The sequence below is a fragment of the Carya illinoinensis genome, chromosome 7, assembly GCF_018687715.1.
Source record: "Carya illinoinensis cultivar Pawnee chromosome 7, C.illinoinensisPawnee_v1, whole genome shotgun sequence".
NCBI lineage: Eukaryota > Viridiplantae > Streptophyta > Magnoliopsida > Fagales > Juglandaceae > Carya > Carya illinoinensis.
In genome coordinates, this window is record NC_056758.1 from 4,348,257 (window position 1) to 4,374,478 (window position 26,222).

Below are 26,222 nucleotides of genomic sequence, written 5' to 3' on the forward strand. Positions count from 1 at the left end.
TTGAGGAATAGAGGAGACACGCGAACCAGGTCCAAGAAGCGGTCCACAACCTACGGGAAATCTTTATGCAAGTTTGTGTCCTTTTCCCTTTTGTATCCCTAAAGTTTCTCTCATAGTTTTGACGAAAGTTTTCATGACAGGGCATAGAGGAGCCTTCATCGTGGATGACCAGAGGAGCTGGAGACTAGGAATCAGGAGTCCCTTTCCTTGGTCCATGTGGCCATGGATAACTTGAAGGTTGAGAGGGAACTTAGGGTGGAGGTAAGGGTTCCCTGGCTGACCTGTGCCAACGTTTATGCTATATGGAGTCCGACTTGCAGGAGTCCCAGGAAGAGTTCACCTTGCGCTGTCATGACCTTGGACGCGATAGATAGCATTCAGGAGATGTTCGATCACTAGTCAGAAGAGATTGAAAGGCATAAAATCGCAAACTCAGAGCTAACCAGGAAGTGTGATTCTGCCAACAGTTCCTGCAAATGGGCCGAGAAGAGGTTCTTGGATATCTCTGAGTCTTTAGCGAAGAGGAGGAAATCTCTCAAAGTAGTGAGGGTGGAGAAGGAGGCGCTGAAGTCTACAAAAGCTGTGGCAAAGGCTTCTCTTCAGTAGTTGCGACAAGAGTTATTGCATGTTTGGCAAATTCACAATGATGCGTGGCTCCATGGCTTCTCTTCAGGTTGAGAGAGTTTTATCGTCGAACACTAGGAGTGACCTGCAATTGTTGGATCTCGATTTAGTCATGCTGGGTTTGGCAGCATTGGAGGCGGGAGCTCATGGAGGGGAAGATCTAATCCCTAATGCCTTTCTGATTGACCCTGCAGTGCCTGCAGCGGACCCTAATTCTCTAGTAGCGGGTCCTACTAAGTCTAAGGAGGATTCCGAGACCCCTTAGGCTTGGCCTTGCATTCCTGCCTTTTGCTTTATTTCTAATTTAAAGAAGTATATCCGCACCTTACCCATAAGGTGCTTTGAAGGGGGAGGATTTGTCACAATTCAATGGCATGAAGGGAGATCCGCTCATATGGCCTTGGGCCACTATATTATTGTGTTATTTTCATTACATGTTGGGATTGTATTATTTTAACTGGACTTCAGTTGTAGCAGGCTAGTGGGTCAGGCCCATTGAGTACCTTTTCATTGTAGTTTGTCATTTTAATGTTTTTCATTTAGTCCAAGCCCATGTGAGGGATGGCCTACTTAGAACATCACCACTGTATGAACTGAGCCAAGGCTCTAGGGGGGCATCCAGAAACTAATAGAAACTTTTCTTTGTCTTATTTTTCTTCCTTCTAAATTTCTTGGAGGTTTCTCACCCTCGAAGTGAGATATTTCATTTTATTTATTATTAATCTGTTGGGTGTGTTACAAATTGATGATGTTTGTCTAGGGCTAGGAAAGACCTAGCGCATAGCCAACCTATGTGAGTGCCAGGACCGCTGTGGATGTCAACTACGGAGCATGGCGGTTGTTATGATTCCACATCAACTAAGTATAGGATTGGTTTGTGGTTTATAAGCCCCTAGGCACCCTTTCCTTGCAAGCCAGTTTTCAAGAGTGAGTTCTACCTACTGAGTTCATAACAAATGATATCAGAGCTACCCCACGTAAGGGCCATGTTGCAATGGTTACTGGGGATGATGCTGGCATGGTAGTGTTCGTCTGAGGCTATGAAAGACCCATAGCCAGCCCATGCGACAACTGAGACCGCCGTGGACATCGACTACGGAGAGTGGCAGTTGTTATGATCTCACATCAACTAAGTATGGATTGGTTGGTCATTTATAAGCCCCTCGGCACCCTTCCTTTGCGAACTGGTTTTCAAGGGCGAGTTTTACCTAATGGGTTCATAACACATTTCTAGCAGTGCTTTCGGAGGCTAGCATCATTCGCTACATTCCTGCCCCATCTACCACTTAGTGCTTGTTGGATCTATGAAAATAGATGTCAATAGGAATACCAAGTATAGTATTGGGTTTTAGTCATATAGTTTGCTTTGGTCTTCTGTATATTTAAAGATGAAGACCTTCCTATACCTTCTTTTACCATATATGGTTGTGAGGACCTTGGGTCCTGCCTTTCTTGCTCAATTTGGGTTTGCCTGATATTCAAGTTTATGAAAGATAAACATATGTTGCTCTCTCTCTCTCTCTCTCTCCTTCCTTCCTTCCTTCCTTCCTTTACAAATGAGATCTTGAACTGATGGAAGATTCATTGACTTGGGTTTCCTAAATCACTAATTATTCTATAGTACAGAAACATGGCATTTCAGATCTCTTTCTAATCTTCAATTCCCATCATTAATTTTACGACGGGAAATTGGCACTTTAGTTTTTGTAGGTTGTGATATTGAACTCGATTTAACACCATATATTCTGTCCATGGAAAATTAATCAACCATTGATGTTCATTTGGAAGAATTCAGATGCCCTCAAATTCAATCCAGAATATCAGAAGTTTCTCATTTAATTAATACTCCTTTCATGCAGACCATGCAAATTAGTTGGATTCAAATCTTTATAGTCCCTTCTACATATATGAGCCTTTTCTTATTTTTAGTCGTCTTCTTTAATTTTTTTAGCATACCAATCCAAAAGGCTCCATGTCACTGGTGGCATAACCACAGCCATCCATTTATAGTCAATTTTGCTTCACTTACCCAAAAAAAGAAAAAACTAAAGGAAAAAGACAAAGCTACAACAGGTTTAACCAAGCCGTGTATATGTTACATTATTGGTAGGAAATGGGGATTTTGTAAAAGGTGTCGTTTGCTTAGAGTTTCAAGTGATGGTGGTTTTACCCAATGTTTGATAAAAAAAAATGAACTAGGTCAAGCCTATTGGAAGCTCATTATCAAGAATAAATGAAGAGATAAAATCAAATGAGGTTGACTCAAATATAAAAGATAACATAAGACAAATAGGACTAAGCTACTCTAAAGATGGAAATGGATCTCTATAAAAAGAGAAAATCTTTACAAATCAAGCCAGACTGTTGACTTTCCGTCATCTACGTCACCGCATCGACTGTTTTTGAATGTTTGAATTCAAGCAGAGTCCATGTAGGTGTTCTGCTTGGCAAGTTGGCAACCGAACTTATCCAATTCATAAACATTTACATCAGAACTTAACACAATGACTAGTAGATCTGATGGTGATATATAGTTTTGAATAGCTCCATAACCGAGAAAATTTTAACAGCTTCAACCAGTAATTTGGACAAGCTTAAGAGACCTTCTTATCCTAAGTTGAATCATTCCCATGGCCTCAGCATCACAGGACATAATCCAAATCAACCAGTCTACTTTTGTATTTTTCAACACATCCAAGTTCTAGAAGTGCTTCTTAGCCAACAAACTAAAATCCTAAAAATGTCAGAAGCAGAGATCTCAAGAGTGCTTCAAAATATTGATGATCCATTTAAACACCAAGAATGATCAAAGTAGCCTGCATCGTCTTTAGCCTGATTTCCTGTTTAGACCAAAAAAATAAAAAAAGGTTGTAACTTTAAGCACGTAGTGCTGCAGGACATTATAATTTTCTTTCAAAAGATTTGAGCATATTTTCATTTTTCATATTTTACTTTCACTATGCTTTATAGTGGAATACAAGATTCTGCACATTTTCTTCTACACACTGTAATGGACATTGGACTTCTTCCGAGAGAAAACTTGATAATTGATATTACTAGCTTTGTTATTTCATTACATTATTATCTTGCTCAACCCAATGGCAGTAATGTGAAATCCAATAACAAAGCACAGCCCATAAGATTGCTCTGATACAGTATACGAGTATACAAGTTCTTAACATTTTTTACAAGATGATTTCCAAATAATCCATCCAGAAGAAACACTCTCTCCATCACTGAGTACGCCATTCCTCACATGCTTAATCATCCAGAAATTAACATCAGCTTGGACTCTTAACGAAAAATGAGCTATTTATCATATCAACTAGAAAATAAGATTGCTCTGATAAATTGATAATGAACATTAGAATAAATCAGGGCAAATAACAAGTCCCAATTAAGGAGATTATCGGCCCAACAAGGCAACCCGATCCTTCTGTACTGCCTGTGTTAGGTTTATATCAAAAAGCTCACACCTTATAGGCATCTCCATCTCATAGAAGGGATTCTTCAAGACATAATCCGTGTACAACTCATACATGGCTTTAAGGAGACCTTCCATGTGCTGTGTACCAGGCTCACAGACCACAAAGAACTTTGTGCCTGGCAACAAGTAAATTACTCTTTTAGTCAGCATTTTCCAGAAATTAACATCAAATAGTGGCTAAAAAGAAACCTAGATGAATGTTACTCCTTTTTTTTTTTTATAAGTAGAGATGAATATTACTCCTAAAGGGCAAATTAGACTGTCATGACACCTAAGCATGCTCCCATGCTTAGAAACAAGTGATGAATCTTCAACGAATTAAGAACTGTACCCAAACTTCCCTTGTTCTGAAATATCCTAAGAACTCTCATGTGGGATTAACAAACAAGCAATTGGGAGCGGGCCCCCAATGAGAATTGGGATTGGCTCCCTCTCATTGGGGACCCTCCCATTTTAAACGATGTGGTAAGGTGTGTGAAAAATGATCTTATGGGTGAAATCTACAACGTAAAACAGCAAGTCAAAGCTTTGTATTTCTGTGCTTTGGAAGTATGGGTATGTTTTCTGCAAAACAGTTAAAAGAAATTGGCAGGGGGAAAATGGCAGGGGGAACTTATTTATAAAGAAAAAAGGCAGGGGGATTAGAGAACAGTGGCCAAAGGTTCTGCTTTTGGCGGTAAGAAATCCACCACCAGATAATGACAGAGCCATATTTGGAAGACTTATTGCAGACAGGTTTCCTGGCAATCAAATTTGGATTAAAGAAATAGCAGTGGGCTTACAGAACTGAGCAGTTCCACTGTTTCAGCCACATCCTGAAGCCAAGCAAAATTGGGATGAAAGAGGTTTCCGCAAAAATAAAAACCAAGCAAAACTTTACCAAATCCCATTCACCCACGTGTTCTGAATTTAAAAACTCCCATCTCTCCAAGTCCCCACAGCACCAACCAGCCCATCACAATAAAACAAGCCCATCTTACAAATTCAATAAATCACCCACACTGCTCCTAACACATGCAAAGCAACTCAAAACCACACAAACAGCAGCCACAAAATTCCCTTCAACAAAATCTTGACCATAAAACAGACCATTTCCTCCGGTAATCATAGCTTCCATAACCAAAGATGAGTCTAGGCTTTCCAAAGAAGCCAGTAAAACCACAACTGTGATCCATGTGACCAAAGTGCCAGGAACCATCACTGCAAGCTTTACAACCATTAAATGCACCCCAAGAAGCTCAGAGGCATAAAGGGAAGGTCAATCAGAAGGCGAGGAAGATGGCTGAGCTTTTGATTTGTACCAAGAATGCATGGATTTAAGAAAATCCCATAAAAAAAGTCATTCTAACAGCATCATTTCTAATAGCCAAAACCTTCTCTCTCATTTCCCACCTGTTTCCTTGTTTCCAAGGTTATTAACCCCTCAATTGCTTCTCAAGTTGGTCACACTCTCCAAACTGTCTTCCAACTCATTCACTGCTGATGCCACCTCCAATTCCTTCAACTAAACCACCCTATTCATCCTCTACTCCACATATAGAGGCCATGCAAACATCAGCAGGCACCAAGTAAAAGGAGTTCCAACTGCAGTGAGGCAAGAACCTTTCACTGATTCGTGACTTAGCAACTCCACAAAACCACTATCCTTGGCGCTTAGAAAATAAACCATCTCCTTGGTTCTTTTCAAGAAAACTATTAACAATGACTCCTTGAAATTTACTCTTCTTTTCTTCTTTCTTTACTTTCTTTTTTTTTTCTACGTGCCATATTCTTACCTGTTGGTGATTTTTTAAACGCATGACATGCTCCAGTTTTAAATACGGAATGGGAGCCACTTGCCAAACAACCATCCTCAGTCTTCATAAACATTTGAGATGTCCACTTGCAACAATAGGTACCATTGGGTTTTAAAATGTCCCATCATCAAGATTTCTTCATATAACTGAGTCTCAGTTAGTTAAACCATTGAAAAGAAATACTTATCAAAAAAAGATGTACAAAAAGTACCAGTCCACATCCATATGAGGCTTACTAGATATGCAAAGTTTAAGAGTGCGACAAACACCCTCAGCTTCTTGAATGCATATTGTTGAATACTTTCATATATTGACATTCACTAGATTACAACCTTAAAAGTAGCAAAGCCTGAGATGAAATTGTAATAGTAACAAAACCTTAACAATAAAATGCACGAGTTGGTGATTGGATGAGGCATACTACATTAATAATACATGGAGTACCAGTAACTACCTCTAGCTTATTGTGTGCAATATTTACTTCATCATTAATGCCCATTATAAAAATAAATAAATAAACCTTAAGAATCGCACTTGTTTGCTCCGTCATTAGTCAGAATTTACCAGTGAGTGATTGGAAACAGTGGAGATCAAATGTATCCGCTTCAAGAAGCTCAATCCCTGAACAACCAGCAACTGGCGATAATTGCTGAGAAATTGCATGCATCGAGTGCCATAAACTTGCCACTCGTAAGCTATCATTTGTATCCATCCGTCCAGCAGATCCATAATCCTAATTGTCATGGGCGCAAGTATGTGCACACAAATTTTGTCAAATAAGCTGCATTCCCCATAAACGAAATCTCTTTTATTTCTTTTTAATATGAAACATTAAAATACTTCCAGGTTAAAAAGAATCAGCACCAATCCAAAATCCTTATTCCCCCATAAAGGGCGACAATACAATTTTGGTTTGACAGACTCAATGCCTGATATGGAGGTTTCCATTGATTTTACATGTAAAAACAGTTTCCATGGAAATCCAGGAAAGGAAATAATTTACAGCTCGTTCACTAGACAAACAATCCTATGATCTGCAAATCATCAATGATTCCACAGAAAGGCTAGTCTTTCTGAGTAAAAAAATCATATATTAATTCATCTAAGAGTTCCAGTCCAAACTTATGCACTGAAAGGCTAGTCTTCTCGGTCCCAAAATTCGATTTAGTTTATTTGGTTTTCCAACAAATCCTCCGCAACCAAAAGTAAAATAAAACACCTCGTTCAATCAGCTTTCTGTAAATCTCACTTTCTATTTTAAAATAAAAAAGAAAAATTTTCTCGGGAACTAGTAGAAACTTCATCCAAGTCTAGCTTGTGACTTGTGAGGAGAAACAGAAGGGATTTACCTTGTAAAAGATCAAGCCACCAGACTTGTTGATGATGTAGAGGCTGTAAATTGCTGCCATTCTCAAATGCCTTTTCCGGAACCTGAAAACCAAGTACAGACTGAAGAAACCAGAAATTATGAAAAGGAAAGAAGCCTAAGATCGGTGAACTGTATGGTGACTCTGCAGTTGACGATGGCAGATCCGACCCGGCCTTCATCAGCCCCTAACAGTATTTTCGGGTCAGGTTCATATCATGTCATGAAAATAGATTATACAAGTCAATTCGAACCGAATCCGTGGAACGTTTCAAACCCGAACTTAATTTATTTAGATAACAGATAATGTAGTCTCACCTATTTTCATTTAATAATTAATTAAAAATAAATTAATAAAACACGACTGATTTAAACTCATTTTATATAAATGAGTTAAACTAACAATAGGGTTATGCATATGACCCGTATACCCGTTGGGTCCGATTAGAATGAACCGAACCGATCCGTATTTTATTGGATTATTATTTGAGTGGGTTGGAGAATCCAATTAATAACGGGTTTGTATATTAGAGTCAACCCGTCCGACATACTTCCAGTCCTCAAACCCTAGCCAGTAGCCACCCAAGTCCCGTTCATGAGAAATCCCATTCTCCTTCCATCGGATCAGCTAAAGGATCTTAAGGCATCTTCATGCACTGAAGTAGCGAAATGGATCAGCAGGCAAATTGTGCCGCCCATCGATTCGCCGAAGAGAAAAGAAGATAGCCCGCAAAACCAAACCTCCTATTTGACTGAATTGAAGAAACAGGCATGGGCTATGTAGATGAGGCCACAAGCAGTGGAGGAGGTGAAGAGCGAAATACCTGAGCAACAAAATGGGCACAAAATTATTTTTCATGGGTCGTGAGATTGGCCATGGCCTTCGAGCAGGGGAGGAGGTAGACAACGAAAAATTGCACCAAAATATTTTCCATGGGTCTTGAGCAGCGAGTCGAGGGAACCCAAGCACGTACTCCATGAGAATAGCGACGATGGGTGCGTCTGTGGCAGAACTTGTAGACAGTCTCACCTTCTCAGCTCGGGATCTTCTCTTTCGCCAGACCACTTCTCTCCCTTTCTTTGTGAATAATTTTTCGTTGCTATCATCTCTTTGTAAATAAAGTTTTCGTTTCTAACAGCATGAAAATGATGTTGTTTTTGAAGTCGGGTCATACGGGTTCGACCCGGTTTGGTTTTGTTCAGATCCAGTTCGGGTTTAGAGTCTAAAATGATTTCTTGCGGGGCGGGTCGGGTACAAAACCGGCTTTATCAGGCCGGGTTGCAGGCCTAACTAACATGCATAATTTATTTGACCTATTAACAAAAATTTATATAAAAATTAAAACCTATATTTATTGGTAGTAATAATATCTTAAAAAATATATATTAATATTTTTCAAATTTTAACATATAATAAAATCAATATTACAAACCATACAATAAAAAATATAAGCATAAGTCTAGAATTACAATCACAACAATAAAACATAAGTATACTGAGAAATTCCAATATTACAACTTAATAATAATAAGATTTTAATTTTGAAATTAAAATAAAATCTAAATGAGTCAAAACGGGTTGATTTCATGTAACGCGAGATTGACCCATTAATAAATCGTGTCTTAACGGGTTAATCCGTTTTGACCCAAATTTGTTAACATAAAATTCAAACCGATTAATTTCATATCGTATTTGTATTGAATTCATAAATCATGTCATATATTGTCACCCATATCCTAACTACTAAATTTATTTAACAGCAAAATATGATAAGTAGGTATACACCGAAGTTTTATTAGGAAATAATTTTATAAATATAAATTCGATTGGTATGACACATTATAAATTTATTTTTCTTATAAAATAAATATAACGTATAACATAAAATCATATTAACTTATAAATTTATTTATAGTTATACCACTTCTCATTAATTTTTTTTATTTATAAACTAAATATAATGTATTGATCCTTAAATACATGAGACATTAAACATAATGTTTAGTACATCTAATTTCAATGCTCATATAAAAATGTTTTAACAAACTTTGTTAATTTGACTGAAATGTGTTACGAAATTAATAGATTAAAATTAAAAGATCGATCTATTTAATCAGCTGAATGAGATCAGAATTAAGTTATATGTGATTCAAACTTGATTTGGTACAACTTGAATCTCACGTGTAATATTTAGAGTTGATAATTTTATGGTTGATTTTTTTATTCCTAATCATACTACTTATGTGGCATATTATGAGTGGTTTTATATATCAATCACTTGCGAACATACATTTAAAATATAATTTCAACAAATACAACTCCGATGACAAAACTAAGAATGATGACAAAGTAATGAAATTGCTCATTTACTTGCTAAACATGTGAGGTTTATGAATGACGCATTTTAACGGTGGTATCAATATCCCGATGTTATTCATTCTCGAGTGATGTTAGATATTGCTATGTAATATCTTTGTTTGAACTCAACTGTTCCTTATAAATGAGATTTGCTTTTATTATATTAAACAAAATGATGAATAGAATTATTGTGGAGTTTTATTATATACAAATAAATGTGTTAATACATTATTTACTATACTCAACTTTAAATTTTTTTTTTTTATTAAAATAGCTTACGTGGAACATTTCAATGTATAAGATAGGTAAAAAAGGAAAGGGTGTGGCTACTATGTCCCCAAGAGCATACCACTGGGCGTGCTGCCCAATTTTTTTTTTTCAATTTTTTTCACATTTTTTTAATTATTTTCTTAATCATTAAAAAAAATATAAAAATATATTTAAAATTACTTCTTTAATCATTAAGTATAAAAAATTATCTAGCGGTACAAGTGGGGTGACAAACCAGTTTTTTCAAAAGAAATTGGTATTTGTAATTGTGAAATATGTAAATATAACCTAATTTTTTTTAAAAATAATAATAAATAAGAAATTTATATAAAAAAATAATTAATTTTTAATATATTTAAAATAATTACGCAGCTTATACGGTTAAAAATGAGCATACAAAATTACATATAAATTTTTTCAGCAATACCACTTTGCGGTTGCCGGGAGGTTCCGTATTCACTCTGCCGCGAGTCAGTTTCTCGTTCTCTAGCTGATTCACTAACCGAATCGGCAAACTCGCCAACTTCGCCCCTCAACTCTCACTCTCTCTCTCTCTCTCTCTGAGGCCATGGGTGTGAAAGAAAATCCAGGGCGAACGATAGAGATAAACGGGCTGAAGTTCACGTACCCAGGAATCGACGGCCATCCTCCGCCCGGGTCCACTCCTCTGATTGACGACTTCTATCTCACCCTTCATGCTGGTGATCGTTGCCTTCTTGTTGGATCCAATGGTGCTGGTTCGTTTCAACTCCTTTTCTTTTATAGCTTCGGAATGTTGTTTGGTACTCTGTTTTCTTTAATATTCTCTGTTTGGTTCCCGATCAATTTGAGATTTTGAGGAAAATTTTGAATCAAAGATTGATGTATTTCTTCTTCTTTTTTTCATTGGCTTTCTATAAAATAAATGGGGGAAACATTAAACCAACTATTCTATCATGTTTAATCCTTAGTTCTGTCTAGTTACCATGAGTATGAAGTTGAAGGAAAAGTAAACGTAGTTAGACCTGAAATAGGAATTTTAAACGAAAGGAACTTTTAAGGTTATTGTTTTCTGTAGTTAGTTTGTATTGGGTATTCTCTGAGATTGATATGAGCATGAATTGAACCCCAATATTGGTATGCTTGTTAATGATTGCATTATAACGTGGCAAAAAACAAATTCTTTTAGCCTCGTTTTGGTTGCCGATCGGAAGGAGTAAAAGAAAAGAGAATAAGTTCCTCAGATCTTTTATTGTTTCGTTTCCTATATTGCATTTGCTTAGCAATCTACATGGTGCAGTTAAAATGAATTCTGATGGTGGGTGTGTGCTCGTTGATTGATTGTTTTTGTAGGAAAAACTACAATTCTGAAGATATTGGCTGGAAAGCACATGGTGGAACCCCATATGGTTTGCATACTTGGAAGATCGGCTTTTCATGACACCACATTGACATCTTCTGGTGATCTCAGCTATCTTGGTGGGGAGGTTCGCGTTTTGTTTTTCTTTGTCTTAAAAGAATTAATGAGTTACAGTCCCTAAAATATATGCTGCTATTATTTTTATTTCTTTTATTGATCTGATTATGCTGTTTTTGTGTCCAATTGAGATGCAAGTTTTGGTTAGATGTTCTTAGTCCTTTGAATTAGACATTGAAGAAAACAAAATAGAAAAATTGGTTAGTATACCAAAGCTATTTGATTGGTTATTTAATTAAAGAAGTTGGCATAAAAATTTCAACTGGATGGTATGTAGGCTATTCATAAATCCAGTTGGGATCAGACTCATCTCAATCACCCTTGTTTTGGTAAATTTGTATATTTGACATTCCAAATTTTAATTAAACATGCAGAAAAAAAAAATCAGACGACGTTATAAAAAAAATTGAAATCTGTTGTTTTCCCAAATTCCATTTTTCCTTTCACAATTTTGTTCCTGTACAATTCGTTAAAAATTGAATTTGCATGCCCAATAGCATTCAGAAATGTTATGTTACAGTTACTTGAGTATGTTGGAGAACACCTTGTAATAACGATCAATGGCTTTGAAAAAGTAAAATTCGATGGCTTTGGTAATTCTAATGAGGTTAAAGTTTTTTTCCCTGGAACTATTATTTTTGCAGTGGAGACGAGATGTTGCTTTTGCGGGATTTGAGGTTCCTATACAAATGGTTGTTTCTGCAGAAAAAATGATACATGGAATTGCAGGTATTGATCCTGAAAGAAGAGCTGAGTTAATAAAGGTATGATGCACTGTATTCTTTATGGAATCTTCACGAATGTGAGCTTAAACTGATATTATCCATATGTTGAGTTTGGAATTATTGAAGTCTAACTCATCAGTAGGATCAAAATAAATTCAGTTGCCCCAAATATTCAAATTTATCAATTATACAAGCAGCAAGTTACAAAAGAAGTGAACTGTAGCCATCAAGGTGGGACAGGATTCTGTGTTGGATTTACGTGTCTGAGGCTCCTTCTGTTATGAGATTGGGAGGTTCCTTGTGTAATTGAATAAGGTATAAAATTCATACTTGTAACCTAGACAAATTTTTTTTTTTTTTTTTTTTGATGAATTACTTGTAACCTAGGCAATTATCTTATAGATAGAAGTTTTGCTTGGTGTGAATATGCTACATAAGTTTGATTGATCAATTTTTCTAGGCATTGAGCATTCTTGATTCATTTGTATGAATACTTCCAAGTATCAGAGTTAATGTTCAGGAGGATTCACACAATAGCTAATTGTAACACCCCTTCCCATAGGTCAGGAATATTACGAACATTTATAACATAAGGCCCGGCAAAGAGATTTGAAGGCATGAAAATACCTCATTTACTGAATCATCAAACTAACTTAACATAACGGTCTTTGTTAAAATAAAGCTGAAAACATAATGAAAAGGCATAAACTAGTTCTATGTGGTGATCACTTATTCAAATATCATAATCATAAACTCAATCTGTGTGGAAATAACACTTATTCCAATCTAAGTATCTGAACTAATCTACTCCTGGCTCTCCAGCTCTGCGTCCTCGCAATCAATATCTAAGACATTAAAGCATAAAGCCATAAAGCAAATGAATCGTAGACTCAGTAATAGCACATCATAATGTAAACTTAACTTAGCTTATCATTAGGCTTGATTTATAAAACTTATATCCATTGTCACACACACACATAACATATAGATCATTCATTAGAAACATGAGCAGAATTACACATAATCATGGCAATACATGTAATGTGGATGCATGAATGACTGACTCCATGCATTTACTAACAATCATACATGACTTGTTCATCTTGTCTTTCACTTATTTATTGGCCATCATTAAATGTGTGCATCGGTCCAAATTTCGTTGACCGTATACAATATATCATAATATGTAGTTAAACACACTAGCGTCCGCGTTATCACTTAACATATGGTGAACCACACTTGAGTTCGTGGCACGGCATAACGTATCATAATATGTAGTGAAACACGCTTGGGTCCGTATTATCACATAACATACGGTGAACCACGCTTGAACCACGCATAACGTATCATTACATGTAGTGAAACACGCTTGGGTCCACATATCATATGGTGAACCACGCTCGATTCCATGGCACCGCATAACATAACCTATGGTGAAGCACACTCGGGTCCATGTTGTGACGCCCCCAAATTCGGCTTGGGATCAGACGAACATTTGAAGCGTCGAGACATGCAACACAAGGTTACCTGCCCCCGTTCATGACATATAAGATGCAATATTCCTAACATGCATCTAACAATATGCAATATTCACAGCGGATAAATTTTTTCTTTAGCAATACTATGCACCAAATTGAAAATATCCCAAATGCTTAAAACATACTTCATACATAAAAATCCATTGAACAACTAAGATCACAACACTAGTCCAAAATGGTTATGATCCAAAAAGTAGTAGAGATGCAACTCAATCATACAAGTAGTAATTTACGTTAATTACTATATCAACATTTATGTCGCACCGTCACTTAGTCAACTGTGTCTAGTTGATCAGCTCCTAATTCTCCTTCAGGTCCTGTAACAAGATCTACCATTCGGGGGGAATGGTAGTTGGGACTACCAAAGTGAGATTTGATTACAAATCTCAGTAAGTTAACAAAAAACTTCCACAAAAGCTAATGATGCATGGATGACAGTAAAAGCATAAATGCATAATCAAATTCATAAGTAATTAAAGCATAACTTGGAGTACAACATAGCATAATTGACATAACTTAAATTGAAACATGAACTGAACTTGACTTGACATGAACTTGATCTGAAACTTGACTTAGCTTGAACTTGCTTTGAAACTTGAATTAACATGAAAAATACATACTCCACAGTTGTTGTGGCCCCATGTATTCTACACAAACTTGACTTAACATGAAAAATACATACTCCACAGTTTTTGTGGCCCCATGTATTCTACGTGTAAATACATACTCCACAATTATTATGGCCCCATGTATTCTACGAAAACTTATTCTTTAACTGCTTAAATACATACTCTACAGTTGTTGTGGCCCCATGTATTCTACGTGTCACAATTGCTGTGTCTCACGTAGTGTATGCGCCACAATTGCTGTGACCCCATACATAAGTAATCAAGATGAAACGTGACTGGAATACGAAATGACTGAAGCCCTGACGTAACATAACGTGACTTGAACATAACTTGAAATACATGACCAACTTGAGATAGAAACATTTCGTAACATGGCATAACATATAATAGACAACATATTTAACATGACATACTTGCAACAGTGAATATTACATGACTTGACATACATGTAATAGATAGCATACTTAGCATGACATACTTGTAAGGTACAGTAATACATGACAGAATATATTATGTAACAGATAAAAATTGATGACAGAATAAATTCTGTATAATAGACAATTACGTGATAACTTGGCATGGCATGACATATATGATAACACACATACATACACTGTAGTTCATTTACTTAGCACACATACACAGTAGACTGCTAGTAAGTTAAAAGCTAACTTACCTCGATCTCCGCGTTTCTTATAAAACTTCAAGTGCGATCACGAGGAACTGTAATTAGTGATTCTAAAAGTTAGAACTAAATCACTAATAATTTGAAATATGAAAAATACTAACTTAAAGAGTAAAATTTTTATTTTACTCTCTACATGTGGGAAAATGACCATTTTACCCATAACTTAAGGATTTTGCATACTAACTCCAAAAGTTTCCAAAATTTACATTTCTCATGTAAATTTTGTCCTAAATTTAAATATCAACTCAGAAAAATTTAAAACAAAATACAACTATGAAGAACACACTATGGCCGAAACATCCATAGGTCATTTCCCTTGATTTTTGTTGCAATTCCTTCCAATATCAAAACTCATGCTTAAACCAAAATTTTGCAACAAACATCTTCCAATTCTAAGTTCAAAACCATACTTAAAACATCCATTTAGAAAAAGCTAATAATTAACACCAAACTGTTTTGTAAAAAGATCCAAGCACTTGAATCACAAGTTTTAACCTTAAATCAAAATATCTCCAAGAATTTCAAAAATCAAATCTTACTTCTAACATATTCATAATATCATCCTAACATCAACCATGCTTTAAATCATCAAACTAAAGTCACCAAAATCACAAAATAACATTTGGAGTTTTTGGTTTTACACTTAGTCCAAAAACAGAAACTTTTTCCTCAACTAGTTTTGATAAATCTCTTGATTTATGACTTATAAATATATGATCTTCAAACCAAACCATCACATGATTTAAAAAGATGTCCTAAAACATATATAAGCTTCTAATTCAAGATCACATGGTTAGAAATTAACCAAAACATAAATTTAGCCAAGAATATCCACACTTTGGCTTATTTGAATATCTCTTTGCATAAAATTTCATATCTTTGAAACTAACATTAAATATCTTCAAAATAATAATATAACATGTATATAAGATACTTAGGATCCTCCAATAAAATTATTAAAGTCATTAGAATAGGTTTAGACCACCAAAGAGTTAAACTTTTTCAAAACAGAAACTGTTTTTCTTCTTCCAGTTTCTAAGTTTCTAAATCTAAGAAAATCTTTCATCAAAACCTTTAATCATGCAAAAATCCTCAACTAATAGTCACATATACATGTTAACAATACTCCATAAAAATTTCGGACCAATATCTATCCATTAGCTTGGTCAAAAACTCCAAACTATATCATATTCTCCAATTTATCTCCCAGAATGACCTTTTTATAGTTTACACAATATTTGACTGACCAAATGATATTCAAATGGGGCAAATAAGCTATCCATGTAAACTAGACTCAAAAAGGAACAACTTATATGAAGGAGACTTTATGATAAAACACTTACAAAAGCTTCGAAATTGGTGTATAAAAGACCTCCTAAAAGCTGTCCGAGAGAGAGTGTTTGATATTCTTTCAATGAAAAGTGTAAATGAAGATAATTTCGTGGGGAGAGGTGGCTGGAGATACTTATGGATGAGATATGGAAGAGATGTGGCTAGAGTTGAGAGTTGAGTATAGTTTTCTCCTACCCAAAATATCTATAAAAGATTATCTCATAATATTCTATCCAATAGTATCTACAAAAAATCAACTTAAGATATTTTTATCTAATAATATCTATAAAATCAACTCAAAATATTTTTACCCAATAATATTCATGAAAATTACCTCAAGATATTTCTTTTTATCCAATAATATCTACAGTTTTGAATAGACGTTTTGTCTGAAAATATGAAAAAATGTTATTGCGCCATAAGACTTTAAATAACCTTCCGAGTCTAATGGCACAAACCATAATACATTTTGACACTTCTAACTATCTCCAATAATCAAAAACATACTTCTGATACCATAGTAAATAATAAAACTAACTATGTAGTTAGACAAAAACCTATACGATTAATGGATTCGTGAAAACTTATGGAGTTTTCACGAGGTTCCTAAGTTAATAGAAATTTCACAATTGAATTTCTAGCGGCTGTTACACATGTCATCTCAAAACATAATAGTTTACATGGGTTGGGCCACATTTGAGTACGTGGCTTGCACATCCAGCCATAACTTAAAGCCAATCTTAAAGCTTACTTGTCATTCATGTGTTTTTTTACTAACTTTTGTAATGCATTTGAACATGTTTGACTTCATTAAATTACATGGCAGGACATACTCTTGTGCATGACATAACATTAAACATAACATGCTAACACGAGTCTTACACAACCTAACATAGTATAGGCATGGCATAACATGATCTGACATTACATGGCATATATGATCCAAACATTATATGAATCCAACGAAGTGAGAGGTGGGGTATGGTGTGGGTTTATGAAAATTTATAAGGAGTGGGTGGTCTTGTTTTGATAGACATGTTCGTTTCGTAGTTGGAGATGGCAATCATATCAGCTTCTAGCAGGGTGTGTAGCGTGGAGATCATGCATTGGAAAGAGTTTTTCTGACTCTTTATTGTATTGCTGCTAATAGAAAGGCTTCAGTGGCGGATGTGAGGTTATTCTTTCATGGTGTTCATCAGTGGAATGTTCTTTTTATCAGGGACTTTCATGATTGGGATTTATCTATTGTATCAGATTTTCTCAACCTACTATACTCCATGGGGACTCCTATGGCATAGTGTAATCGCTTGAAGTGGAGGTTTAATAATCATAAGAAATTAATTGTAAAGGTGTATTATAAACTCTTATCATCACAAGACCATCCTCCATTTCCTTGGAAGAATGTTTAGAGGTCTTGTGTGCCTTCTAAAATAGCCTTTTTTGTATGGAACGCCGCTCTTGGGAAGATCTTGACCACGGATAACCTAAGGAAGAAAGGGTGTGTAGTGATGGATTAGTGTTATATGTGTAAAAAGAATGGAGAATCTGTGGATCACCTCCTACTACACTGTGAGGTTACAACAGAGCTTTGGGATGAGATTTTTCACAGGGTTGATGTTGCGTGGGTTATGCCCTTGAGGGTAGTGGATTTGTTGGGTTGTTGAAGGAAGATGCAAGGATGTCATCAAGTAGCAGCAGTGTGGAAGATGATCCCACTATGTATCATGTGATGTATTTGGTTGGAAAGAAAGGTGCGCTACTTTGAATACAAGGAACGCTCTATGGTAGAGTTGAACTTTTTCCTACACACTTTACTGCTTTGGTTTTCCACTATTGTACTAAATGGAGACAATGTTCATGATTTCCTATAACACCTCGTTCCTGTAGGATAGAAACGTTACTAACATATATGATATAATGTCCGGTAAAGAGACTCAAGATTTTGAAATGCCTCATTTATTGAAAACATAATTGAAAAGGACATAAATAGTCTTTGAAACTTGAAATTGAAAATAAAGTAAAACATAAACAAGTCTTAAACAAGACTAGTTATTGAAATGATGTAAAAGAAAGCTTAATCTTTGTGTAAATGACATTTATTCCTCTTTAAGTCTTTATACTAGAACTACTCCTGGCCATCTAGCTCTGCATCATGCTATAATTCATTCAAGATCGTGAAAGGAATCTAACCTTGACTTGGCTCTTGGCGTAGCATAACTAGCCATCATAAGCACATTATGTTTTCATACATAACAATAATATTTACAATACACATGCATTTATATGATCATACTATTTACCTCTAAGCGTTATTTCCTGATTTTCAACTTGTAGCACGTTACCTATACGAAATGCTAATTGTCACTAATATTTTTAGGAAAATATATCATAGCATTCTAAGTACTAAGAATCATGCCATAAATTAATTCAACAATTATTCAGCTATACTAAAATTAATATGTATATATATTATTATTTAAAACCCATAAAATATCCCTTGGTTTTATATTTAAAAAATATAACATAATAAATTTACACGCTCTGATCTGACCAGCCTATGAGAAAATTGACTAAAATAATAAGTTCCATAATATTCAATAGAATAAAGTTTAAGACTTACTTTAAATCCCCTAAATACTTTTTATAAAATAAGTTGTAAAACTTGGTTCTGGCTTAAAATCTTAGCCCATCCCCAAATTAAAGAAGCAACCCATTTAAAGTTACAAAATCAGTTTATGCAAAAACACAAGCAGCCCAATATAATCATCAAACCCAACACAATTTTAATCCACAAACTCTATTACGGTAATTCCTAAAATAAATAAAGGCCACCCAATTAAAGACAAGTCCAGAAACAACTTAAGCCAGCCCTTAATTAAACTCTTCTTAATAAAAGGCATTATGGGAGGGTGGAAAATAGAGGAATGAAGAAATTCATAGCACAAGGGGCAGCACCATGCGAACGGAAAAAAGGACTCAACTCACCGAGAGAAAAGGACTAGCTGCGATGAAGACTCTGGTGGCTGGGTTTGACCGGCGATGTAATAGGCTTCTCTGGGTAGGGTGGTGCGACAAAGTGAGAGAAAGGAATGGGTTAAAATGAGATAGGCTAAAACCGAAAAGAAGTAGAGAGGGAGGAGAGTGAGTGTGATGGCAGTGGCTTACCGGAGGAAGTGGGTTCGTCGGAGATGAATTGGCCAGCGATTTCTATGGCTAAAGGTGGTTCTCCAGCATTCTGGGGTGGTCGGCTGAGGGTGCAGGGTGCAGGAAAATTAGGCCTATGTGTGAGTTTTCTCCATCCCGTGTAAACCAGATTTGTTTATTTTCTCGTTGTGTGATGAATCTGAGTGTATCGTGGGATTTTATGGAGGAAAGAGTTTCTTATTTACGTGGGTCTTGAGGAGATTAGAAAGGATCTAGTTTGAGTGTTGGTTCTAATCTAAGAATCTCTTTTAAAAAATTTGAAACTCATTCAATATCAATAGAGGAATCAAGATAAGGGGAACTACCTTAAAAACTCATTAAATCTGGTCTATTGTCCCATTTGAAAAAAATAATAAGCATATGATAAAAATAGAAGTAAATAATAAAATGAATAAATAAACATAATAATTTTAAATTAATTAATTAATAAATAAATAAATTCTAACTAAATTAATTTTTAAGTTCTATTCTAGGTTCGGATGTTACAATCTTCCTCCCTTAAGAAAAATCTCGTCCTCGAGATTACGTACCTCAATCAAACAAGTATAGGTAATTGATCTTCATGTCTTCCTCTAGCTCCCACGTAGCCTCTTTTTCTATGTGGTTACTCCAAAGTACCTTGACTGTTGGAATGGTCTTCTTACGGAGTACTTGAGTCTTTTGTGCAAGGATCCTAACTGTAAACTCTTCATAGGTGAGATCCTCGCAAACTTGGAGGGGTTTGTACTCTAATATGTGTGTCATCCTTAACATAGCTTGTGATGAAGATGTTTAAGTCCGTGTTTCACTTAACGTATGGTAAACCACGCTTAAGTCTGTGGCACCGTCTTAACATAGCTGTGGTGAATACGCTTAGGTCTATGTCAGCCTTAAACATATTATCTTTCTTAATGCATGAGAACTTATTTAATATTATGAACTTTTCTAGCATGGCATATACTTGTAAATAGCATAGCATAACATAGCATATCCTTGCACATGACATATTCTTGTACATGACACAATATGATCTAAACATAAACATTTCATGGCATACATAATCTGAGATCTATATGAACTTTACGTAACATACTTGATCTAAATGCTTCATGACATTACATAGCATATATGATTCAATCACTAAATGAACATGGCATACATGATCTATACTCCAAAAGGTTTAGTCAATGATACAATTGGAATCCTATTGGAACCTTATAAAGAGTAATAACTTCTTCTTCCCAAGCAATGTGGGATCTCATACACCACATTCCATTATCCTTATCATATGGGGTATCACATTTCCTATCTTTAATTCATCGCTCATAGAACGTACCTAGGTGTCTTATGTATATTTCCTATGTACACGGGCTATCCCTATTTTATTTTTTGATCAATAATATTTTTATCTTACTTATCAAAAAAAACATTATATAAACATTACATGGCATACATGTGATTTTCATAACATCTCATCCATCTAACAACAATCCATATCAACATAGCAGGCATAGTCTTATTCATAAACATATCGCCATAATTCATTGAGGTTCATTAAAATGGGCTTAACTTGAATTGGCTTATAGCGTAGTATATGTAAATATCATATTTTTCATGCACAATCAGAATATTTATAGCACACATAAAGTTATGATCATGCTACTTACCTCTTAAAGTTGCTTCCACAGTCTCACGTCGTAACTCGTGACCTATACAAGGCAGGCACTAATTGTCGCTAACCTTTCTAGAAGAACTCGCCGTAGCATTCTAATTACTTAGAATCATACCATATAGACGATTAAATAACTATTCCGTTATACTAGGATTAATAGATAGTAACATTATTTAAAACTCATAACATATTCCTTGATTTTCTATTTAGAGTATAACATAATAAGTTTACTAAAATTCAATCTAAATAGACAATGAGAATATTAACTAAAATAATAAGCTCAAAAGTATACATTAAAATATACTTTAAATCCCATAAATATTTTTTGAAAAAAATTAAGTCTATGACCAATATATTTATTTAAGTAAAACTTTGGCGGACTTAAATTCCGGCCCAACCCCAATTAAGGAAAACATCTCACTTAAAATCACTAGAATAGTTTCTGTTAAAAAAAAAAAAAAAGAGGAATGCTACACATCATCCTACACCACACATTTTATATATTAAAATATTATTTTTTATTTTTTTATTTCATTTTATTCTTATTAAACTAATTGAATTATTTTATTTATCATCCATACACTATATATTTATTATAGTAAAAATAAAAAAAATTAAAATAAATATAATATGTGAAGTGTGAGGATGATAAGAAGAATTTTTCAAAAAATAATGCAACCTGGCCCACACTAATTTTAAATGGAAAGCCATGGGAAGTGGGTTGAAGGGTATTGTGTAAAACCGATAATAATGCATGGGCTTTTTGGGAAGTCTGAAACAAAAGAAGAGAAGCACAGGGGCTTGGGAGGGAGAAGCCGTGCGATACTTACCAAGAGAGAGGAGAGCCAACTGCAACTGTGGGTCTGGGTGGCTGGCTGGGAGTCACGGAAGCGCAACCGTAGGCTCCCTCTGGACATGGTGGTGCGACACAGAGAGAGAGAGAGAGAGAGAGAGAGAGAGACAGTCAAACCGAAAGCAACAGAGAGAGAGGAGGGTGGCGGACGGTCGTGGGCTTACCGGAATAGCGCGAGGTGGATGGAGGTGCTTGGTTGGCAAGTTCTGTGGCTGCAGTGAGGTGATCCGACGTCCTCTAAGGTGGCCAGCGGTGGCAGAGTGAAATACCCAAGGCCTGGTTGGTTGTTGACAGTAGTGAGAGAGTGACGTAGAGGGGTTTAGGGGTTGATGCACGTCGTGAGGGGAGGAAGACTTACCAGCGGCGTATTTTGTGGTGGAATCTGGCGAGGAGAGGGCCTCGGTTTGCTAAGAGGAAGGGCTATGGTGGTTGTGTAAAAGTGAAGTTTTGATTTTTTTCAGAGGGAGGATTCTGACCATGGTTGTTGTTGGCGTGAGGGAGGAATAATGTGAATAAAATGAGAAGATTTAGGCTAGGGTTTTGAAGTGTGAATTTGGCTACAAATTAGAAATTGTCCCACTGAAGAAATAAACGCTGAGGATGTGGGCGTGAAGAGTGGAAGAAACCCAATCATATAATAATAATAATAATAATAATAATAATAATAATACTCTTAATTCTAGATCCTAAACTAAGACCCGTATGTTACACTAATGTTCTCGGAAAAGTGCGGAAATAGTAATACAATTGGAGTCAACAATATGCTGCTGCACCAATGTCAGGATTTTCATTATAGAACTTGTTTCCTTGGTAATGTAGGTACTCGATATCGATCTATCATGGAGGATGCACAAGGCGTCTGATGGTCAGAGAAGGAGAGTGCAGATTTGTATGGGTCTTCTCAAGCCATTTAAGGTATTTCCATAATTTATAAGATAATGCATTTTAAGTGTTTCTTGTCTTCTCATGTCCCTAAATGTATCTTATTTTGCCTCCATGTTTATCTAGGTTCTTCTTCTTGATGAAATAACAGTTGACCTTGATGTACTAGCAAGGGCTGACCTTCTGAGGTTTCTAAGGAAGGAGTGTAAACAGCGAGGTGCCACAATCATCTATGCAACACATATATTTGATGGTCTAGAGGACTGGCCGTCTCATATTGTATGTCTACCTTCCTTTTATTTTTTTGAAAACCTTTTTTCTCTAATTTTAGTTGAGTTTTTACTTCCATTCAAGGTCAAAGCTATTATGTATTCAGGTTTACGTGGCCCATGGAAAGTTGCAAATAGCAATGCCCATGGAAGAAGTTAAGGGCATCAGCAGATTGTCATTAATGGCAAGTTTTTCAATTCCAATGTAGTTTCTTGCTCATCGATATTGAGTATGCGTTCCTTATCAAATGTTGAATTATGAGAGAGAGGGAGAGAGAGAGTTAGGCCTTACTGGGATTGAATTTGCAGAGAACAGTCGAAAGTTGGCTGAGGAAAGAAAGAGTCGAGGAGAGAAGAAGGAAAGAGAGGTCTTCCAGAATTTGACAAACAAATTGAAGGAAGTCGTGTGACTGGTGATCCAGCCCGTGCTGCCATTCATGCAATCAACAATGGGTGGGCAGCAGGACGGCTGCATTCCACCATTGCCGGTGAAGAGAACTTCCTCTTCAGCTCAAATAGTGTTATGAGGTTATAGATCAATTCAACACAAGAAAATGTACCAAAGTTGATGCATTGCTCGTAAAAAGTAGTTTCAGGAATCAACTAGGCTATATGCAGTGCTTAGGCTCCCATCATTTGGAATAAAAAATTTGAATAATTCATAATCGGCTTCTTTCTATTTTAAAATCGTGTCGACCCATTTAATGGTGTTGTGTAATCATTTCTTCTTTATTACCATATATAAGGATGAATTAGTACGCGTATTGCCTTTAATTCCATCATGGCAACACTGAGTTATATCTCAGGACCTACCTCATGCAGGATGGGTAAATTATTAGGTGGTCAATCCTACCAAATATCACATTGCAATTTACTGTTGTCGAGTGATTCAATTAAAATCAAATATTTCGTAATATTTCAACAGTACGAGCCATCAAATTCAAATGTTTATCCGATATTGGTTAGAAATGGGGCGATCACGGTTTACACCATTTGCTTTATATCCTTGTGATTTGTAGGTAAAGTTCCATTCTGAATAGTGGTGATACAGCAATGGCAAAACCGTCTGTTGAAACGCATTTCATATCGATCACGCTCCAGCTCGATGCACCCGAGTCATAAATGGTGAAGTACTAAAATTCAAGTATCAACAAACAACTCTACTTCCCATATGCATGAAAGACGAAGTCTCTAGTCATTCAACTGGCTTTCTGGATCTTATGACGTCACAACCCCCCAAGGAAAAATCTACATTAATCACAAACCGGCCTGTCCCCCCATCCCCATCTCCACCTCAATCTGGCCCACTCACAAGTTCACACTATCCCTATCCAGTACACACCAACAAAGTTTCCCCCTCTTGACAGACCACCAAATTAGTACCTATCCCAATATCTTGAGCCTGACCCAACCCACTGACTAGAATCTACCCTCTAACCCAATCCTCTATCGAGAAAATCCCCCCTCAGTTATCTCAACCCAACACACCATAGGGCCTTCCATTTTCAAGATCATAATCTCCCAGTTCGACCACTTACTCCATCAAAACCATAAAGTGTCCCTCCTTGTAAGCCCATCAGGAAAAGCCATTCTCTCTCAGCCCAATGGACTCAACCCCTACGTTCCCATCAAACTCTCATGCGACCCAAAACTCATCTTTGCAGCAGCTATCCTCCTTACCAAACCAAAGCTTAACTCCAAACATCCCATTCCAACCCCCAACTCCTTCACCTATAACACCAGAATCGTATCCCTTAGCAATCTAGCCATCAATCCTAAAGAAAAGAGCCCCTCTCATTCATAGAGAGGAACTAATTCACCATTCTACTTTATCTGAGCTCATGAACATAAAAGCCCCATAGGAAGGGACTTTACATTCCCTCCCCCCCTTCAGTCCTGGATCAGAAACTCCATCAGAAGAAAACATCACCTTGGTTGCCTACGTTTCTTTTCGAAAGGGTAAGTCCAGCAACAAGAGTTGTACTAATCCAAAAAAGTCCAGACATCATCTTTACTCCAAGCCAAAGGTGTTCTCTTTAGAAAGTAGCTCCTCAAACCAAACAATCCAATTCTTCCCAATCAATCCAGAGGTTATAGTGGCAAGCCATAAGCTGCCACCCCCATCAAAATGAAGCCCATATCATGGAACTGCAGGGGTATTGCCTAACCCTGTGCCATGAGAAGTCTTAGGGCAACCATCAGGACCCACCAAGCTGATGGAGTCTTTCTTGTAGAGACACTTTTGAATCATGTAAATACTGTTGCAGTTGTAAATAGACTAGGATTCCCTTTCCATGTACATATGCCCCTACTAGGTAGAAAGGGAGGACTTTTGTTTGTATGGAAGGATGGTCTTAATGTAGAAGTTGTTCACTTATCTAGTAATATTATTGCTCTTTTGGTTTACTCTAATCCTATTCACAATCCTTAGCTACTTACTTTGGTTTATTCTCCTGCTCAGTACAGAGAAAAACAGTTATTTTGGGACACTTTAAATTCTATCATAAGTGCTTTTGCGGGTCCATGGGTAGGTATAGGAGATTTCAACTCCATCACAAGCCAATCTAAAAAAAGTGGCGGTTTACCCTTTGCTTGCCCCTTCCAACCCTCTGGTTTAATCTCCTTCATCAATAATAATGGTTTTATTGACCTTGGAGCCTCAGGCTCACCCTTTACTTGGTCCAATAAAAGACACGGTCTTGCGAATATTAGAAAGAGACTTGGTAGAGGCATTGCAAACATCCAATGGAGAACCATGTTCCCAGATGCTCATCTCCTAAACCTTACTATGGACTCATCGGATCATGCCCCTATCATCCTTTCTACCAAAGGGAGCAATAACAAAAAAAAACTTTTCAAGTTTGAGGAATTTTGGACTAGAGACCCTTCTAGTACTGATGTGGTTAGCAGTGCTTGGCACCAACCCTTCTCTAGTAATCCAACCTATAAATTATGCAGAAAATTGAAAGCCACAAAAAATGCTCTTAAAATTTGGAACAAACTCACTTTTGGCAATATCCAAGCTGGAATTTCTTCTCTTAAGGAGGCCCTTTGCAAAATCCAATCTTCCACCACTAATCTGCTAGATAGGAA

General features: G+C 36.2%; 1 protein-coding gene and 1 pseudogene across 2 annotated transcripts; one reads left to right on the forward strand and one right to left on the reverse strand.

Moving 5' to 3' along the window:
• Positions 1 to 3,734: 3,734 nt before the first annotated feature.
• Positions 3,735 to 7,444, reverse strand: LOC122317264 (trafficking protein particle complex subunit 4-like). 2 transcript variants are annotated; one of them, XM_043134250.1, is made up of 3 exons: positions 7,257 to 7,444; positions 6,472 to 6,640; positions 3,735 to 4,227 (listed from the first exon to the last, which is right to left on the reverse strand). In XM_043134250.1, the coding sequence occupies exons 1-3, from the start codon at positions 7,314 to 7,316 to the stop codon at positions 4,031 to 4,033; spliced, it is 426 nt and encodes a 141-aa protein (XP_042990184.1). In that variant the 5' UTR covers positions 7,317 to 7,444; the 3' UTR covers positions 3,735 to 4,030. The 2 variants fall into 2 exon arrangements, with proteins under 2 accessions (XP_042990184.1, XP_042990185.1); XM_043134251.1 differs by having other exon boundaries at positions 6,472 to 6,688; positions 7,257 to 7,398.
• Positions 7,445 to 10,308: 2,864 nt separating this feature from the next.
• Positions 10,309 to 24,003, forward strand: LOC122314781 (annotated as a pseudogene).
• The last annotated feature ends 2,219 nt before the right edge of the window (positions 24,004 to 26,222 follow it).

Excerpts from the sequence above, each read along its gene's own strand:
- LOC122317264 (XM_043134250.1), bottom strand. The coding sequence starts at position 7,316 with ATGGCAGCAATTTACAGCCTCTACATCATCAACAAGTCTGGTGGCTTG. Across the intron at positions 6,641-7,256 it reads GTGGCTTGATCTTTTACAAG|GATTATGGATCTGCTGGACG; the intron begins GTAAATCCCTTC and ends CATGACAATTAG. Across the intron at positions 4,228-6,471 it reads CTGTTTCCAATCACTCACTG|GCACAAAGTTCTTTGTGGTC; the intron begins GTAAATTCTGAC and ends ACTTGTTGCCAG.